Source organism: Mustela nivalis, assembly GCF_964662115.1.
Source record: "Mustela nivalis genome assembly, chromosome: X".
Classification (NCBI taxonomy): domain Eukaryota; kingdom Metazoa; phylum Chordata; class Mammalia; order Carnivora; family Mustelidae; genus Mustela; species Mustela nivalis.
The window spans coordinates 40047676-40068769 of NC_139040.1; the positions used below are offsets into that span (position 1 = coordinate 40047676).

The 21094-nt window shown below is 35.8% G+C and overlaps 1 protein-coding gene across 2 annotated transcripts in view; it reads right to left on the bottom strand.

Annotated features, from left to right (window-relative positions):
• Nucleotides 1-223: 223 nt before the first annotated feature.
• RNF128 (ring finger protein 128) overlaps nucleotides 224-21094 on the bottom strand; it is a 108754-nt gene continuing 87883 nt past the window's right edge. For both annotated transcript variants that reach the window (XM_082717382.1, XM_082717381.1), the window contains exons 3-7: nucleotides 15541-15612; nucleotides 11905-11987; nucleotides 10911-11007; nucleotides 9678-9846; nucleotides 224-1634 (exon numbers count right to left, since the gene is read on the bottom strand). In XM_082717382.1, coding sequence (XP_082573508.1) covers nucleotides 1501-1634; nucleotides 9678-9846; nucleotides 10911-11007; nucleotides 11905-11987; nucleotides 15541-15612 — 555 coding nt within the window. In that variant the 3' untranslated portion in view covers nucleotides 224-1500. The remainder of the gene's footprint in view (nucleotides 1635-9677; nucleotides 9847-10910; nucleotides 11008-11904; nucleotides 11988-15540; nucleotides 15613-21094) is intronic.

Below are 21094 nucleotides of genomic sequence, written 5' to 3' on the forward strand. Positions count from 1 at the left end.
TTATTTACCTTACTGACACTGAAATAATTCATGGTAGTTCAATTATATTACAATGACATCAATTCCCTTCTATGTAATGAAATGTGAAAATAAATATCATACTAAAGTTTTGGGTTTTATTCATCAAAGATATCAATGACCATTTATATCAACCATTTTTTCCTCCCAAATCCAATCACATATGAATAGTATAGGCTAACTGAACTAAACACCAGACACAAACTTTTATTGGAATATTTTATTTACATTTTATATTTAAAGAGAATCATACAAATTGGGAAATATTTACAGCATTTCAAATCAGTGTACAAGAATGCAATGGTTTTGTCCATTCTACATTTAGCAAACAAAAATACATGTCTGTTCAGCTTTTGCCTAAATTCTGCTGGGATTTGCACTGGAAACACAACTTTAAAACCAAGATAAGCCACACAGAATACAAATAAAGTGCATTTTTAAATAGCTTTATTTCACTTTGGTGGATGAAAGCTTCAAACTTTATATTAAGGCACCTGGAATCCCCCCCCCCAATTCTTTTTCAAACACCAAGAAAATGTGTTCACAAAATTTATAGCTATATGGACAGAATTTTAGTTTACCTAATGTAATTTTAGCTCATTTAGGTAAAATGTAAACTCAATTTTCAAAGCTGACATTGTTTGGAAAACATTTTCTACAGACTAATTTCTGCAGACTATTCATACACAAAGACAAATTACCAATTTTTGTGTGACTTACTCATTATCATTTTCAAATAGTATGGTAATTTATATATTCTGCTTTTGAAAATCCCATAATTGAGAAATAGTTATACAGCATTTTTATAAGGAAATTTTATCTATAATCTTATATCAAATCGGTGTCATTAATATACCAATCAATCCAATCCAGTCCAGTCCATATTCTCTGATAAACTATGCTCAACACTCACATGAAGTACATTTAGCCTAATTTTAAAAAGAAATTGTTAAAATGAATATTTTGCTTTAATCTTGTTCTATCAACTTAATGTAGCCTAAAGAGACATTTCATGAAGTACTAGCCTAAGTTTGCATTGCTTTTTACATTACAATTCCAGATCAATATAAGCACCTGGAGAAAAACCCTGACACATATAGCCCAAGCTAAAATAGTAGCATTTTTAATTAAGATACTATCATAAAATAAAGTGATTACAGCTACTCCACATTTTAAAAGCAACGTGTTTTATAAGAAAATTGTTATAAATGAAAAACATGACTACTTGAAGAGAGTTTTAAATGTTTAAAAATGTTGCTATCACTATTGAGAGGAAACTTGCCTATGAAAAACAGTATGAGTTTGTGGAAAAAGTTAATAGATTAAATATTTTAAGTAATTTAACTATAGCATATTAGTCATCTCAGCACTTTCAGTATCATTCTTATTTAATTAAGTTTATCCAGTTCATTAATAGTAAACTAGGCCCTGATTGGCAGTTCTGTTATTACTAAAGTTTCAAGTTTTCTATTGACACAGATTTTAGGATTTAATTTCCCGAACAGCAGTCTCTTGATCAGGAGTTTCATCTTCTTCAAAGGTTGGATTGTCAACATGAGGAACAACATCCACTGCCACAGAACTTGCCTCATGGTTTACCAGCTGGAGATTCTCATCTTTAAAAAGAAATGGCAATTTTAGGATGATTTCACCCCTCTCTTAAGACAAAATTCAACACTCACATCTAAGAAGCCTTTCTTGTCTATCATACTCTGATTATTATGCTCATTCCCTATTCCTTTAATAATTATATGATTAGGCTATGTCTTACATAAGGCATATATGACCTTATTAAACTGATTTATTATTACTCTTTTATTCAGATGTGTGCTTACTTCCAATTAGATTATAGCCTCCTTAAAAGCAAAAGTTATGACTTCTGCTGCTTTTCCATCCTTAAAACGGCTTCGCATTTCAATCACCTGGGTGCTTTAAAAAATTACCTATGGTTTTTCATATGCATAGATAGGTACACAGACTTTAAAAAAAACAAATAGGAAGGTAGAGGGAGTTCCTTAAATGGAGTACAAACAGTAACAGATGAACATAATTACATAACCAAAGAAATATAGAACCATCCTGGAAACAATGGGGAAGAAAAGAACTTAACCTAAGTAACTTTGGAAAACAATATTTTGATATACCCTATAAGGCTAAAGACAAAAAGACACTTGTAAGTGAAATTGTGAGTTACAAATAAGGAAAGGGGAAGGCTAGAATAAACTCTGTGGTGTTTGAGTACAATCAGATGTATCAGTATCGAGCTCACTGTTTTTCAAATAGATAAATATACATAGATGTTTGTGTATATTTGTCTGAGTATGTACACATATTTCCTAGCCTTGTTCACTGAAAGGGCTAATAGCAATGACATTCCCATAGCAATGATCATACCTAGTGCCCAGGATCCTGGTTTTTAAGTACTGTTCTCTAAAAAGCTACTGACCACCCTGGATGATTCTGGGGTTAGAGGAAGGAGAATATAAGATTAACCTCTTGTAGCCTAGGGGTCAGCAAACTACAGCTTGCAAGTCAAATCAATAGTTAAGAGTGGTTTTCACATTTTTAAAGGGTTTTAAGTCAAACATCCCTCCCTCCCAATGCAGCAGAGACTTAAGGCCTTCAACGCCTATAATTTTACTATCAGAACCTTTACAGAAAATTTTGCCAATCCCTGGCTTAAAACATCTTGTGGTACCAGAAAGTGCTCAAAAAAATAATGAAGCATGTTGAAAGAACATAGAAACTACCTTGAAGGAGTTCCCAATGACCAAATCTACGACAATCTAAACAATGAATAAATCATGAGAATAACATTACAGAATAAAAGAAATATTTATGAGTCCATACTATTTTATATAAATGAATAAATAGAGAAAGGATAGCTTTTCCTTAAAATAGAAGCTTAATTAACATAGAAAGAAGGATGAGGGCGCCTGGGTGGCTCAGTGGGTTAAGCCACTGCCTTCGGCTCAGGTCATGATCTCGGGGTCCTGGGATGGAGTCCCGCATCGGGCTCTCTGCTCAGCAGGGAGCCTGCTTCCTCCTCTCTCTCTGCCTGCCTCTCTGCCTACTTGTGATCTCTGTCAAATAAATAAATAAAATCTTTTAAAAAACAAAAAAAAAAAAGAAAGAAGGATGGAAATAGAAAATTACCATTTGGTGCAAATTTCAGTAATAATTATTACAAGGAAAAGACATTGATTGCTAAAATTAGTGGCTAAAAGCATGAGAAACAGAACATATGCTTAGCCTCCAAGTATCTCTCTATAAGCTAATACTTACAAACGGAAAAATAGTAACTTTAAAAGGAGAAGCTTGGCAGACACTATCTTAACCAAGTAAGCAAAATTAAAAGCCATCAGTAATAAGACATGAACATCATGTGCCTCATTATATGACAGGAGGCAAAGAAGGGCACAATACCATTTCTGTGGTATTTTGTCAGAAATACACAATAGACAGTGAATTTAATCATTGGGAAACAGCAGACAAGTTCAAAGTGAGGGACATTCTACAAAATAACTGACCAGTAATTTTCAAAGTGTCAGTGTCATGAAAGACTAAGGAACAATCAGATTGGAGATGAAAGAGACATGACCATTAAATGCAATGTGGACTTCTCAACAAACTGGGTAGAGAAGAAATATATCCAAACATAATAAAGGCCATTTATGACAAGCTCACAGCTAACATCATGCCCAACAGTGAAAGGCTGAAAGCTTTTCCTCTGAAACCAGAAACAAGATAAGGATACTCACTCTTACCACTTCTATTCAACATAGTACTAGAAATTATAGCCAGAGCAATTAGTCAAGAAAAAGAATTAAAAGACATCAAAATGGAAAGGAAGAAGTAAAATTATTTCTACATGACATGACCTTATATGAAGAAAATGATTAAAATTCCACCAGTAGGACTGCTGGAGCTAATACATGAATTCAGTAAACCTGCAGGATACACAATCAACATAAAAACACCAGTCACATTCCTATATACTAACAATGAAATATTTGAAAGAGAAATAAGGAAAATGATTCCATTTATAATGCATCAAAACAATAAAATACTTATGAATAAATTTAACCAAGGAGGTAAAAGATATGTACTGAAAACTGTAAGACACAGATGAAAGATATTGAAGAAAATACAAATAAATGTAAAGATATCCTACATTCTTGAATTATAAGAATACTGTATAAAAAAAAGTTCATATACCCCAAAGCCATCTATAGATTCAATGCATTCCCTATCAAAATTCCAATGGCATTTTTCACAGAAAGAACAATCCTAAAATTTATATGGAACCACAAAGACTCTTAATATCCAAAGCAATCTTGAGAAAGAACAAAATTGGAGGCATCATACTTCCTGACTTCAAATTATATTACAAAGCTATCATAACCAATATTCTATTGTAACCAGTATACCGATATAGAAACAGATACATAGACCAATGGATCAGAATTGAGGCCCAGAAATAAACCCATATACATGCGGTCACCCAATATTTGACAAGGGAGCCAAGAACACTCAATGGGGAAAAGAGTATTTTCAATAAGTGATGTTGGGTAAGCTGGATATTCACATATGGTAGAATGAAAATGGACCCCTATCTTACACCAGTTACAAAAATGAACTCTAAATGGATTAAGGACTTAAATGTAATACCTGAAGTATAAAATTCCTATAAGACAACATAGGGGGAAAGCTCTTTGACATTCGTCTAGGCAACGATTTTTTGTATAGGACACCAAAAACACAAATCAGCAAATAGGACTACATCAAACTGAAACGTTTTGCACAGAAGAAATAGTCAACAGAAAGAAGAGGCAACCTACAGAATGGGAGACAATATTTGCTTATCAAATACAGGATCAATATCCAAAATACAGAAGAAACCCTACAACTCAGCAGCAAAAAACCAAACAATCTAATTAAAAATAGGCATAAGAACTGAATAAATATTTTCAGAGTATACATACAAATGGCCAGCAGGTACACGAAAAGATGATCAACATGACTAATCATCAGGGAAATGCAAATCAAAAACACAATGGGCTGGGGCACCTGGGTGGCTCAGTGGGTTAAAGCCTCTGCCTTTGGCTCAGGTCATGATCCCAGAGTCCTGGGATGAAACCCAGCATCAGGCTCTCTGCTCAGCCTCCCTCTCTCTCTCTTTCCCTCTCTGCCTGCCTCTGCCTACTTGTGATCTCTGTCAAATATAATAATATATATAATATGATATACTATAATATATATGTATAATAAGTAAATAAATAATCCTTAAAAAAAAGAGTTGCATGATTTAAAAAAAAAAAAAAACACCACAAAACCCCCACAATGGGCTAATCACCTCATACTTGTTAGAACAGCTACCATCAAAAAGACAAGAGGTAAATGTTGGTGCGGATGTGGAAAAAGGAATCCCCAGTGCATTGTTGGGAATGTAAACGGGCCTAACCACTATGAAAGATAGTATGGAGGTTCCTCAAAAAAATTAAAAGTACAAGTACCATATGATCCAGCAATTCCAGTTTGGGGTATATATGCAAAGGAAATGAAATCACTATCTTGAAGAGATTTCTGCACTTCCAAGTTCACTGCAGCATTATTCACAATAGCCAAGATATGGAAATACCCTAAATATCTGTTGACAGAGGAGTAGATAAAGAAAATGTGATACACACACAAACACACAGGAATATTATTCAGCTATGAGAAGGAAGGAAATCTTGCAATTTGTAATGACATGGAAAGCATTTGTGCTACATGAAATAAGACAGAAAAAAGACAAATACTACATGATCTCACTTATCTGTGGAGTCTTAAAAAAAAAAAGCCAGATTCAGAAACAGAGAGTAGAATGGTGGTTGTTGGGGGCTAGGGGTAGAGGGGATGGGGAAATGTTGATCAAAGGGCATTAAGTCTCAGTTATAAGATCATTAAGTTGTGGAGATCTAATGTATAGCATGGTGACTATAGTTAGCAATACTGTATTACAGACTTCTTAAAGTTTATACATTTTGCTGTACTTACCTTTTTAATGTGTTATTAGAACATCATTGACTATGTCCTTTTGCTGTGCCTTTACTCCCATGACTTACTCATTCCATAACTGGAAGCCTATAATTCCCCCTCCCCTTCCCCCATTTTACCCATCTCTCTCCCCTCTGGCAACCATCACTTAATTTTCTGTATTTATACACCTGATTAGGCTTTTTGTTTATTTATTCCCCCCTTTTTTTTAGATTCCACATGAGTAAAATAATATGGTATTTGTCTTTTTCAGTCTGACTGCTTTCACTTAGCATTATAACTTCTAGGCCCATTCATGTTGTTGCAAATTGCATGATCTCATCCCTTTTTATAGCTGTGTAATATTCCATTGTATTATATAGACCACATCTTCCTTATCCTTTTGTCTACTGATGGACACTTAGGTTGCTTCCATATCTTGGCTATTGGAAATAATGCTTCAATAAAACATAAGGGTGCATATATCTTTTTGAATTACTGTTTTCATTTTCTTTGGGTAAATACATAGTAGTGGAATTTTGGATATACATAAAAGTTGCTAAGGGGATGCCTGAGTGGCTCAGTTGTTAAGCAACTGCATTCAGCAGAGGTCATGATCCCAGGGTCCTGGGACCAAGCCCACATTGTGCTCCCTGCTCAGCAGGAAGTCTGCTTCTCCCACTCCAGGCTGCTCCCCCTGCTTGTGTTCCCTTTCTCACTGTCTCTCTCTCTGTCAAGTACATAAAATCTTAAAAAAAGGTTTCTAAGAAAGTAGATCTTAAATATTCCACTACATACACACAAAAATTATGTGGTGAATTTGTTAACTAACCTTACTGTGGTAATCATTTTTGCAAATATAAGTGTATCAAATCATGTTGTACACCTTCAACTACACAATTTTATGTCAAATATATATCAATAAATCGGGGGGGGGGGTGGAAGAGTAAAAGGGAAATGCAATGTGGGATCCTGGGACAGAAAAAAGGACATTAGTGGGTCAATTGGTGAAATCTGACGATCTGACATTTGGTTAATAACATTTTATCAGTTAATTTCCTGATTTTAATAATTGTATATGATTATATAATATGTTAACATTTGGAGAAGTTCAGTGAAGGATATATGGGCATTATGTATACTATTTTTGAAATTTTTAATCAGCCTGAAATTATATATAAAAAAAACTTGGGCCCCACCCCTCATGGATCTGATTTAACCATTCTGGGGAAGAGCCCAGGCATCAGTAATGTTTAAAGTTTCTCTTGAGTGATTTTAATGTGCAGCTAGGGTTAAGAACTAGGGCCCTTAATTTAGTGGTTCTCAAAGTATGGTCCCTGGACCTACAGCATCAGTATCACCTAGGAACTTATTAGAAACAAGAATTCTCAGGCCGTACTCTGAACCTCCTGAGTCAGAAAGAGGTGGCAGCCCATCTGTTTTAACAAGCCCTCTAGGTGACTTGATGCATGCCTAAGTTTTAAAACCAGTGCTCTAACAGAACTTACTGCAATGTTGGGACAAACAGACACTAACTAATCAACTCTGTTTCCAAAGGTATTTAAAACAACTATCACTACAATAATCAATAGCTAATAAGCAAGATATCCAAATAGTAATACATAATAATAGATAAAATTAAAGTCTACACTATATGGTAATTCATTCAACATTTACTTGAGTATTTACTATGTGGTGGGCTGTTCTCAGTGCTGGATATACAATAGTGACTAATAAGACACTGTTCTTATCCAAAGGAACATTTAAAAGTTTTAATACAATTCAGTACAATAAATGCAATGATTGAAGGTCTATGGAAGCCGACAGTAGGGCTGCACAAGTGAGTCAAGAGAGGCTTTTAAAAGGAGAGTTAAGTTTTAAAGGGGGAGCAGGAATTAGACCTTCCCCCACCAAGAAACAGTCTTCTGCAGTTTCTTGGCAGGGGAAAAAGAGTGGAAGGAATGAGCAGAGAGAAAACAGTGGCTCAAACTATGACTGTGGAACTAAAGTTGGGAATTAGGGGATGGATTAAAGAAAAGGGATACTGAGGGACGCCTGGGTGGCTCAGTTGGTTAAGCAGCTGCCTTCGGCTCAGGTCATGATCCCAGTGTCCTGGGATCGAGTCCCACATCGGGCTCCTTGCTCGGCGGGGAGCCTGCTTCTCCCTCTACCTCTGCCTGCCTCTCTGTGTGCCTGTGCTCGCTCGCTCTCTCTCCCTCTATCCCTGACAAACAAACAAACAAACAAATAAATAAATAAATAAGAAAAGGGATACTGAATCAATAAGAAAGAGAGGTTAGAAACTAAGATCTCCCTAGTTGCTGGTTTGAGGGACCTGAATGGGTGTTACTACATCCAGATAAAGAATATGGGGGAGAAATGTGGATGTTATTCATCCAGATAAAGAATATAGGGGGAGGAATGTGGGTCATTTCATTTGCTTGTCAAATCCTTTGCAAAAACTGTTCTATATACCACCCAGCCTCATAAGAAGAACAGAACACATAAAAAAAATAGATTGGAACTTAAAAAAAAAAAAACTAGCCATAAACTGAATTATCCTGTACGCTCTCCTTTATCATCACTGAATTCTATTACCATACAGTTATGGAAACAAAAAAAAAATCACCTGGGGCAAACAGACAATGATTCTCTATTGTAGGTAGAATAATCCACAGATTATTAAGATTCTCATGAGTACTTTGTACTCCAGGAAATGTATGAAGATTAGATTATGAGAAAATTTGCATGACAGTATTCCCCATGACATCTTCAGCAATGATGTGTATTGTATTGCTAAGTCTACTGAGGACAAAGGTTTATATTAATAGGAAGCTGAAACTCTCACAAGTCATTTTAACATTTAGTTTTATTCTACATCTATGCTAGGATTAGGTTACTTTAAGATGAGTATTGAGAAAACCATCAAATCAACAAAAACCATGAAAAATATAGGAGTTGTAGAAAAGGAAACTAATTTCTGTATGAGGGTTTTCTCTTCCTAAGGAAAAAAAGTAATAAAATTCCCTGAAATTTCTCCACTGGTACAACATTACTAAGTTACAACACTGATTCACATGAAGTTTGAAAATAATATGTTCAATTTTAGTTTCCACAGTTTGTTCACTTCACGGTAAATAATCAACAGGTGGCAGCACATATTCTTACGCAGTTTCTGATCTGTGCAAAAATGGGCTCCTAAGAAGTTGTGTATAAATCAAGCTTTTGTAAACTGAATTCTTTTTTTTATCATTTCAGGACTCATTTATCTTAGTTTCTGATTGCTCTACAATAAACAATGGCTTCTAAAGTTTAAAGTTCCTTCTCAGCCTCTGGAAGTTAATAACCAATATTGAATGCATCAGAGAGAAGCTATCCTATAAAAAAATCTTTTTAGTCTGTGAATAATGCCCACTCCTGATACATTTCATCTATTTCACATGCACTTGAATATGTGCATATTAAGTTAAGGTAGGGATGTGTCCTGCACTGCATCACTGTCACTAGAAAAAACCTGGGATGTTTTTTACTTTCATTTAAAGAACGAAAGGAAGAAACAAAAAGCAGGAGCACTCTGCCAGGCATATGCTTCACAATGGATCATTTGTGGGGCACTCACTGCCCCTCAGCATGGTGCTTACTTGCGGACTGCACATGTTCTTCTAAAGGCGGTTCATCTGCTCCCTGAACAGAAGCATAGCCAGACGATGCAGTCTCACTGCGATTATCCTCTTCGTGAGGAGATACACTATTTGATGCTTCATTGGAAACGGGGACTTGTAAAGACACTGATCCGTCTTCAACATCCACCTTTGGAAAGCATTGGAACAAATTAAAAGACTCTCAGAGTACATGTTTCCCCCTGACATGTCATTACAAAGTTTCTTCATAGGTAACTTATTATGGCAATGCTCCTTAACCTTTTAAACCTATAATCCCTTTTGACCATCACACAAATCGCTTGCTGGTCCCAGCCAGAGCAGTTGGAGTAACTGGGTCAAAAATGGGGTGGAAAATATTTTAGGCAGATTGCTTTCACATCTGACGTTCATCTGGGTGATCCCAGTGCTTCACAATACAATGCCTGCTATAGGATAGGCACTAAACACAAACCAAAAATACAAAAAACCCTCTACCCTGAATCAAGTTCACCTCCAGCAGTTTTCAAAAGGCAGTTTCCGGCAAAATTCAAATGAAGTCTGAAGTTTAGTTAATAGTAATGACCAAATGTCAGTTTCTTACTTTTGACAAACATATCACAGTAATGAAAAATATTAACAATAGTAAAAGCTGGGTGATGGGTATGAGGGAATTCTCTGTATTGTCTTTGCAACTTTTCTGTAAATCTAAAATTATTCATAAATAAAACATTTATTTAACAACAACAACATCTCATGCTGTCCTCTAAGGGATTTGGGAATCAGTATCCCCTCTGTATCTCCTGAAATCAGGAAGATTTTGTTGAGCTTGACTTTCTGTTGTTGGTTTATTGTAAAATAGGCAGGTTTTATTTCATTTATTAAATACAATTATAATTTAATATTTATTATACTTTTTCAAAATACAGATGCTCATCTAACTACAAGTTCGGTTGCTGTGCAATAGTAAGACCAAAAATGCAAAATCTACCACAAACCAGTTGGTAGTTTCTATGGTCATCACTTCAAATTCTGACCAAATAAAAGAGGAAAGAAGAAGGAAAATGGAGGTAGTCCAACATGGCACCTTAGTGTCATTATGATGTAAATAGGTCCAATTTTTTATATAAATCACAAGACTAGCATATTACGCTAAAAACTAAGGATGTTACTCTCCTGAAGGCCCAGGTACATAAATAACTTGTTCCTTCATATAAATAGTTTGGCAATGTTTACCTCAATTCCCAGGGCTTTGAGTATGTCACATTTGCACATGGGGCAAGTCCTGTGTTCTAACAGCCATGGGTCAACACATGTCTTATGGAAAATATGGCTAATGAAAGAAAAAAACACATAATTTGGTTATCAGTTGTGAAATAGCAACAACACTTGGCTTAATATACTAACAGGTTACCCTATATTTTTGTTTCGTATTTTAATAGATGTCTTTTTTCTTTTAAACACACCATTACAGCATAAACACTACAAAAGAGCCATAGAAACAAAATTTGGAAGTTACATGACACGGTACTTTTAAAATATAAAAGCTTCATTACCTTAGCTTAAAAAAAAAAAGAACTATTTTCAATACTTACTACTTCAAAAATGGCTGTTACCCAACCCAAGACTTTGTTCAGTATTTCAGATCTTTATTATCTTGTCATCCCCCAACTCCAAAAATAGCACAGTTAGTCATTCTCAATAATATAGTACAATATAGTACAGAGTACAAGATAATGCTGATACTTTAGGTCATGTGGTAAGTTCTAAGAACACCACTATTTAATAGCTGAAACCAAAACCAAGAGTGTTAACAACTTCCAGGAGAAGGATAAGAGAAAATTAAAGAATGAAGACTTCCAAATAGGTGCTCACTAAGTTGATTTTACTTTTTTCCCTCATTAGGATTGTTAAAATGATTTTAAATTAAATAATACAGTTATGTGTGTGTGTGTGTGTCTGTGTGTCTGTGTATAAATTACAGTGCTAGCTAGGTTCTTAGTTTTATGTGTAAATAGTTTCCAAATTGTACCAGATTATGGGAACGCCATATAATTAGCCTTATACCAATTTCAATGATGTTAATATATAAAGCATTCACTTTTATTTAAATGAAAATAAATACTTTCTTTACATCAATTTGGAAACATTCAAAGTAATTTCCTTCATTCCAATCATTTCAATAAACTAGATATTCTTATTGATGATATAAAAATAAAGTCAAACTTACTTGCAGGTTAAGATGCGCACCAAATCATTTGGTTTATATAGTTCAATACACACAGCACAACTATCTCCATCAGGGCCAATTTCCTATGAGCAAATAATTATTGTTACTCTGATCGATAAGAAAAGATACCATAAACTACAAAGCAAGATCAGGATATATATGCACTTAAATTGCATAGATTCTTTCAATAAGCAGTGTAGAATTACTTAAACTTAACTGTAATCTAAAAAAAGTTCAAACTTCTGGAAACAAAGAATAGAAAAGTGGTTGCCAGAAGCTGGAGGATGGGGGAAATAGAAAGTAGGTGGTCGAAGTGTACAAACTTTCAGAAATAATATGAATAAGGTCTGAGGCTCTAATGGAAAACATTGTGACCACAATTGATAACACTCTTTACAACTGAAATTTGAAGATTATTTAGACTTAAAAAGGTAAGAGAATAAAGTCAACCAAAAGAGGGACAATACAAAGAGGAATAGGTAGCATTTATTTAAAATGCCATTTGTACAAGTTCTATAGCCATGTTTTCCCATTTAAGAAAAAATTAAGGCATAATTCACATGCGGTGAAATTCACTGTTTTTAATATGCAGTTTTACAGATGTGAACAAATATGCAGTTACTCAATCCTCACTGCAATTAAGATATAGGATATCCCCAACGAATTCCTCAATACTCCTTTGTAGTTAACCTCTACTCCCACTCCCATCCTCTGGCAACCACTAATCTGTTTTCAGATCCTATAGTTTCTGCTCTTCTCAAATGTCATATAAATGGAATCGTGTATTATATTGCCTTATGAGTTTGGCTTCTTTCACTTAATACACTTAATACTCATCTCAGATATTAAGCGTATCATGAGGGTCTCGACACACCCTTTTGTATTGCTAAATGGTATTCTATGATGTGGATGTGCTACAGTTCGTTCATCCATTCGCCATTAGAATAAGATGTGGGTTCTTTCCATTTTTGGTGATTATGAGTAAAGCTTCCATGAACAATTATGTACAGGTTTTTATGTGAACATGTTTTTTTTTTCTTCTATTTTCTACTTTTAAATACTAGTAATTGAGATTTCTGGATTCTTTGGAAAGTGTTATTTTTGGAACTGCCAAATTGTTTTCGAAACTGGCTATACATTGCATTCTCACCAGCAAAATGCATAACAGTTCCAGCTGTTCCACATCTGGCCAGCTCTTGGGTATTGTCAGTTGTACTGGTTTAAGCCATTTTGATGAATGTTCTGTAGCATCTCACTATGGTTTTAATTTGTACTTCCCTAATGACCAATGATATTGAACATCTTTTTTATGTGTGTATTTGCTATCCATCTATTTTCTTTGGTAAATGCCTGTTTCACCCCCTTTTCCCTATGCTGTTTGTCTTCTTACTACTGAGTTTGAGAGTTCTTTATATAGTCGAGATATAGTCCCTTGTCAGGTATGTGATTTGCAAATATTTTCACCCAGTCTGTGGCTTGTCTTTTCATTCTCTTAACCATATTAAAAAAATAAAAGATCTTAATTTTGACAAAGTCAGATTTCTGTTGCTTTCTTCAATGGGCTTGTTTTTGCTGTCATATCTAAGTAATCTGTGCCTAACCCACGTCTTGAAAATATTTCTATCCACAGCTTTCTTCTAAGAATTTCATAGTTCTAGGTTTTATATTTAGGTCTGTGACATATTTTGACCTAAATTTTACAGACGCTATGAAGTACAGTATCCTTTGACATAAGTATAGCCAATCATTGCATATGGAGAGCCAATAATTGACTATACTTTTTCCATTTAATGGCCTGTGTACCTTTGTTAAAAATCAATTGACCGTTTATGTGTGGGTCTATACCTAGACTCTCTTCTGTTCCACTGATCTAAAGGTCTATCCTTTCTCCAATACTACACTATATTGACTACTATATCTTTAAAATAATGCTGCAAATTAGGTAATGTGAGTCATCCAAATTTGTTCTTCCTTAAAAAAATTGTTTTGGGGGGCGCCTGGGTGGCTCAGTGGGTTAAGCCTCTGCCTTCAGCTCGGGTCATGATCTCAGGGTCCTGGGATCAAGCCCCGCATCAGGCTCTCTTCTCAGCAGAGAGCCTGCTTCCTCCTCTCTCTCTGCTTGCCTCTCTGCCTACTTGTGATCTCTCTCTCTCTGTCAATAAATAAAATATTTAAAAAAAATTGTTTTGGTTACTCTAGTTCTTTTGTTTTCCCATATAAACTTAGCAGCAACCTGTCAATAAATACAAAAGATCCCACTAGGATTTTAATTGGAACTGCATTGAATCGATGGGCTAGTTGGGGGGTCTGACATCTTGACAACAGTGAGTCTTCTGACCCATGGACATGGCATATCTCTCCATTTATTTGGGTCTTCTTTGATTTCTTTCATTGGTGTTTTCCAGTTTTCAGCACACAGCTCATGTTCATATTTTGCAAGATTTATACCTAAGTACAGAATGGTTCAGGTGCTATTATAAATGGTAATTTTTAATTCAATACATTCTATAGCTGTTTTCTGATACCTGTTTTACACACCAAAGGTAGTTCTTAACTGCTGTAATCTAAAAATGGATGTTCAAATAAAGTGCAACTGTTAGCTGTCATTGTTTAGTTTCCTGTTTTTGTGGTAAAAAATGACCATAACTTTGTGGCTTAAAATAACACAAGTGTATTTTTTTGTTGTTGTTCTGGAAATCAGAAGTCTAAAAGTCAGTGTGTTGGCAGTGCTATATTCCTTCTGGAAGCTTCATGGGAGAATCCATTTCCTTGTCTTTTCTAGCTTCTAAAGGCTGTCTGTATTCCTTGGCTCATGGCCCTTTTCTTGCATCACTATAACCTATTACTTCCATTGCCAAATATTCTTTTTTTAAAAAAAATTTTATTTATTTATTTATTTGACAGAGAGAGAGAGAGAGGGATCACAAGCAGGCAGAGAGAGAGGAGGAAGCAGCCTCCCCGCGGAGCAGAGAGCTGGATGTGGGGCTCGACCCCAGGACCCTGGGATCATGACCTGAGCTGAAGGCAGAGGCTTAACCCACTGAGCCACCCAGGCACATCCATTGCCAAATATTCTATTGCAATGGAGTCAATTCTCCCTTTTCCTCCTTCTTAAAACAACAATCAAATGTAATTACATTTAGGGACCACCTGGATAATCCAGGATAATCTCCCCATCTCAAGATCCTTAACTTAATTTCATCTGCAAAGTCGGGTTTCTGCCATATAAGGTATTATTTACAGGTTCCAGGGATTAAAACCTAGATATCTATGGGGGGCAATGGCTATTATTCAGGCTACCTACCTCCAGCATCAAAATGATTTTAAAAAGTCAGTAAGATTTTTTTTTAGATTTTATTTATTTATTTGACAGAGATATCACAAGTAGACGGAGAGGCAGGCAGAGAGAGAGAGAGGGAAGCAGGTTCCCTGCCGAGCAGAGAGTCCGATGCGGAACTCGATCCCAGGACCCTGAGATCATGACCTGAGCGGAAGGCAGCGGCTTAACCCACTGAGCCACCCAGGTGCCCAAAAGTCGGTAAGATTTATAAATTCCAAGAAAAGCATACTTTGAAAGAACATTTAGTTTTAACAATAACTTGATAGCACTGCTTGAAAACAAAGTCAAATATGTACCTTGTCTCCTTGTTTCAGTGTACGTAGTTGAAGCCTTCCAATAGCTTTTTTAGCATCTGCCTTTAATTGTCTCTGTAATAGAAACAGCATGTATTAGAAAAAAAAAACTATTTTTAAAAGGAATAGGATGAAAAAGGTAGAGAGAATTAATAAATATCTATATGGTACAAGTAAATGTATAAGTGGATTTTTAAAGATATAATATAATTAACCATAACTGTTCCATTTATGTGCTATCAGGCAGAATTTTCAAATTACTAAAACTTTTCGCTTATGTTTCCCTACATTCTTTTTTTTTAAATTTTTTATTTATTTTCAGCACAACAATATTCATTATTTTTTTCACCACACCCAGTGCTCCATGCAGTCTGTGCCCTCTATAGTACCCACCACCTGGTACCCCTACCTCCCACTCCCCTGCCACTTCAAACCCCTCAGATTGTTTTTCAGAGTCCATAGTCTCTCAGGATTCACCTCCCCTTACAATTTACCCCAACTCCCTTCTCCTCTCTAACTCCCCATGTCCTCCATGCTATTTGTTATGCTCCACAAATAAGTGAAACCATAGGATAATTGACTCTCTCTGCTTGACTTATTTCACTTAGCATAATCTCTTCCAGTCCCATCCATGTTGCTACAAAAGTTGGGTATTCATCCTTTCTGATGGAGGCATAATACTCCATAGAGTATATGGACCATATCTTCCTTATCCATTTGTCCGTTGAAGGGCATTTTGGTTCTTTCCACAGTTTGGCGACTGTGGCCATTGCTGCTATAAACATTGGGGTACAGATGGCCCTTCTTTTCACTACATCTGTATCTTTGGGGTAAATACCCAGTAGTGCAATTGCAGGGTCATAGGGAAGTTCTATTTTTAATTTCTTGAGGCGTCTCCACACTGTTTACCAAAGAGGCTGCACCAACTTGCATTCCCACCAACAGTGTAAGAGGGTTCCTCTTTCTCCACATCCCCTCCAACACATGTTGTTTCCTGTCTTGCTGATTTTGGCCACTCTAACCGGTGTAAGGTGATATCTCAATGTGGTTTTAATTTGAATCTCCCTGAGACCTAGTGATGATGAACATTTTTTCATGGGTCTGATAGCCATTTGTATGTCTTCATTGGAGAACTGTCTGTTCATATCTTCTGCCCATTTTTTGATATGATTATCTGTTTTGTGTGTGTTGAGTTTGAGGAGTTCTTTATAGATCCTGGATATCAACCTTTTGTCTGTACTGTCATTTGCAAATATCTTCTCCCATTCCGTGGGTTGCCTCTTTGTTTTCTTGACTGTTTCCTTTGCTGTGCAGAAGCTTTTGATTTTGATGAAGTCTCAAAAGTTTATTTTTGCTTTTGTTTCCTTTGCCTTTGGAGACATATCTTGGAAGAAGTTGCTGTGGCTGATATCAAAGAGATTACTGCCTATGTTCTCCTATAGGATGTTTCCCTACATTCTTAAATAGCACCTTTGAGCTACAATGACAAATCCATTCCAAATGGATTCAGATGCTATGAATTTTCAAAGCAATTTTCCTGTGTTCAGCCTTTGAGTATCTTAAAATGCATCTTTTCCCATTTCCTTTTTTTTTTTTTAAGGTTTTATTTATTTTATTCGACAGAGAGGAATCACAAGTAGATGGAGAGGCAGGTAGAGAGAGAGAGAGAGGGAAGCAGGCTCCCTGCTGAGCAGAGAGCCCGATGCGGGACTCGATCCCAGGACCCTGAGATCATGACCTGAGCCGAAGGCAGCGGCTTAACCCACTGAGCCACCCAGGCGCCCCTCCCATTTCCTTTTTGAATCGTGTCTTGTTTGGTAGAAAGTGCACAGGATTTGGATTTAAATGGACCTAGATTCAAAATTTCTGTTTGTCATTTACTAAGTGAATAATCCTGAACAGGTAATTAAATTGATGAACTTCTTTACTCACCTATAAGATGAGGATAATACCAATCCATACAGTGCTATTTCGCATTAGGGGGAAAACTGTTGTTTATAACCACTACTGCCTTATTATAAGGAGGGTGCATTCTGAAAGTAATAAGCCTTTATTGTTTCACTGAACATATATGTACACCATTCCAGTCATGAAAAACCAAGTCCAGGGCTCATTTTGAGAACAAGGATTAAAATATGCCTAACTAGATCAGAAGTGAAGTTGGGGGATTCAAGATGTAGGAAGATCCTGAACTCACTTCCTCCCACAGACAGGACAAATTACTTGTACAATATATGGAATAATTTTCTCCAATAAAGAGCTGAAAACTTGATAAACAGAACCTCCATAACAAAGGATAAAAGAATAGCATCAATATGGGTGAGAGAGGCAGAGACATGTTCTCACCAAAACCAGACAAACAAAACAAACAAACCCACCCCAGATACAGTAATCCCCAATTGAGAGGGATCTCACAAATATGGAGCTTTTCCCTAAGAAGCAATGGGTCTGTGCTTCACATTAGGCACCTCAGCCCCTACATCTTGCATAGGTGAGATAAGCCCCCAAAAGGCCTGGCTTTGAAAACTAACTAGGATTAGTTCCAGAAATATAGGGAACAGAGAATATCCTCTCACAAGGCTCATGCACAGATTCAATCACCACCAGACCTGATGTAAAAATACCAGTTTGAAGTGTCCACCAGAGAGCCATAAACTTGTTGAGATTCTTCTGGGGGATGGAGACACTGGCAAGTGCCATTTTTTGATAACTCATCCTAACTTGCTGACACTGGTATTGGCAGTGACAATTTGGAACTCTTCCTCTAGCCTGTGGGTGCTAGAAAGTATACCCCACTGAGGGCCCCACCCATCCCCATGCCAGAGCTGTGGCCCCACCAAAGCAGGCAGTAATGCAGTGTTCACACAGGGGTCATCCCTTGAGGGCCTGGTGCAGATGGCCAGGGGCAGAGCACTTCTGAGCTCTATGGGATAGCTCTTACACCAGGCCACCCCTTCAAGGCTGGGAGAGATAGCTGATTTTCTTAATTCACAGAAATAAACACAGAGCATCAGGCAAAATGAGAGGATTATGTTCCAAATGAAAGAACAAGGTCTAGAAACTCCAGAAAATTTTGACAAGCAGAACCCAAAGACATCCACACCAAGAAACACTATACTTAAAATGGTAAAAGTTAAAAGATAAAGAGAGAATTTTAAAAGCAGCAAGAGAAAAATAACCTGTTACCTATAGAGGAAACCCCATAAGTCTACCAGCAGATATTTTACAAGAATCTTTCAGGTGAGAAGGAAATAGTATGATATATTTAAATTCTGGAAGTTAAAAAAAAAAAAGTCCAACAGGAATTCTCTCCCCAGCAATGTCATCATTCGGAATTAAAGGGAAGATTAAGATGTTTTCAGATAAGAAAAAACTGAACAAGTTCATGACCATTAGTTCAGCCTTACAAGAAATGTTAAAGGGTCTTCTTTAAGCTAAAAAGAAGTAGCACTAATCAAATAACAAGAAAATTTACAAAAGTAAAAATTTCACTGGAAAAAGTAAATATATAGTAAAAATAGTGGATTAATCATTTATAAAGCAAATATAAGATCAATAGCCATTAGTAGTAAATTTAACTATGACTATAGTAATTAAGGGTTGCAAAAAACAAGAAAAAATACAAAATGTGATATCAAAGATATGAAATGTGGGGAGGGGACTAAAAAGTTTTAGAATCTGTTCAATTTTAAGTTCCTATCAACTTAAAACCAATCATTATATACATACCATGTTACATATAAACATTATGATAACCACAAGGAAAAAACTTCAGTAAATACACAAAATAAGAAAGAAATCTGGGGTGCCTGGGTGGCTCAGTGGGTTAAAGCCTCTGCCTTTGGCTCAGGTCATGATCCCAGAGTCCTGGGATTGAGCCCCGCATCGGGCTCTCTGCTCAGCAGGGAGCCTGCTTCCTCCTCTCTCTCTGCCTGCTTCTCTGCCTACTTGTGATCTCCATCTGTCAAATAAAAAAAAATCTTTAAGAAAGAAATCTAAATGTAACACTAAAGAAAGCCATTAAACCACAAGGAGAGAGAAAGAAAGGAAGGAAGGAAGTAGTTTCTTTGGTAGTTTCTTCCAAAAGTGCCAGAAAATAAGTAACAAAATGGCAGTAAGTACATAACTACCAATAATCACTTTAAATGTAAATGGACTAGACTCTTCAATCAAAAGGCACAGAATGGGTGAACAGATTAAAAAAAAAAAAGACCTAACTTCATGCTGTCTACAAGAGACTCACTTCAGAAGTAAAGATACAGCATCTAAAAGTAAAGAGATAAAGATATTCCATGCAAATGGAATAAAAAGAAAGATGGTCTAGCTATACTCATACCAGATCAAACAGATTTGAAAACAAGATCATAATAAAGGATTGTAATAAGGATTGTACTAAAGAAGGGCATTATATAATAAAGGAGTCAGTCCAGCTAGAAGATATAACATTTACAAATATACATGCACCTATCACAGAAGCACCAGTATATGAAAAGCAAATATTAACAGGCCTACAGGGAGAAATTGGCAGCAATACAATAATGGTAGGGAACTTTAACACCCCATTTACATCTCTGGATAGATCATCTGGACTGAAAATCAATAAGAAAACATCAACCTTAAACAACACATCAGATCAGATGGGAGATAATATATATAACATTCCAGCAGAACACACATTCTTTTCAAGTGCACATGAAATAGTCTCCAGGATAGGTCATATGTTATGGCACAAAATAAGTCTCAAATTCAAAAAGATTGAAATCACATCATATATCTTTTCCAACCATGATGGCAGAAAACTAGAAATTAATTAAAGAAAAGTGGAAAGAAGACCTAAAAATGTAGAAATGAAACATGCTACTGAACAAACAATGAGTCACCAAAAAAAAAAAAAACCACAAAGAAAAAAATTTAAAAATACCTAGAGACAAATGAAAACAGAAATACAACATACCAAAACCTATGTGATGTAATAAAAGCAGCTCTAAGAGGGAAATTCATAGTAATATAGGCCTACCTCAAGAAACAAGAAAAATCTCAAACAAGTAACTTTACACCTAAAAGGAAATAATAAAGATCACAGTGGAAATAAGTGAAACAGAGACTAAAAAGACAATAGAAAAGATCCATAAAACTAAGAGCTGGGTCTCTGAAAAGATAAACAAAATCGATAAACCTTTTGTTACACTAACCAAGAAAAGAGAGCAAGTTCAAGTAAATAAAATCAGAAATGAAAAAGAATTTATAACTGATACCACAGAAATACAAGGATCATAAGAAACTACTACAATTATATGCCAGTAAGTTAGACAACCTAGAAAAAAAAATGGATAAATTCCAAGTAACACACAACCTTCCAAGTCTGATTATGAAGAAATAGAAAATCTGAATAGACCAGTTTCTAGTAAGGAGATTAAATCAGTAATGAAAAACCTCCCAACAAACAAAAGCCCAGGACAAGATGGTTTCACTGGTGAATTCGACCAAACATCCAAAGGGTATTTAATACCTATGCTTCTCAAACTCTTCCAAAAGTTGAAGAGGAAGGAACATTTTC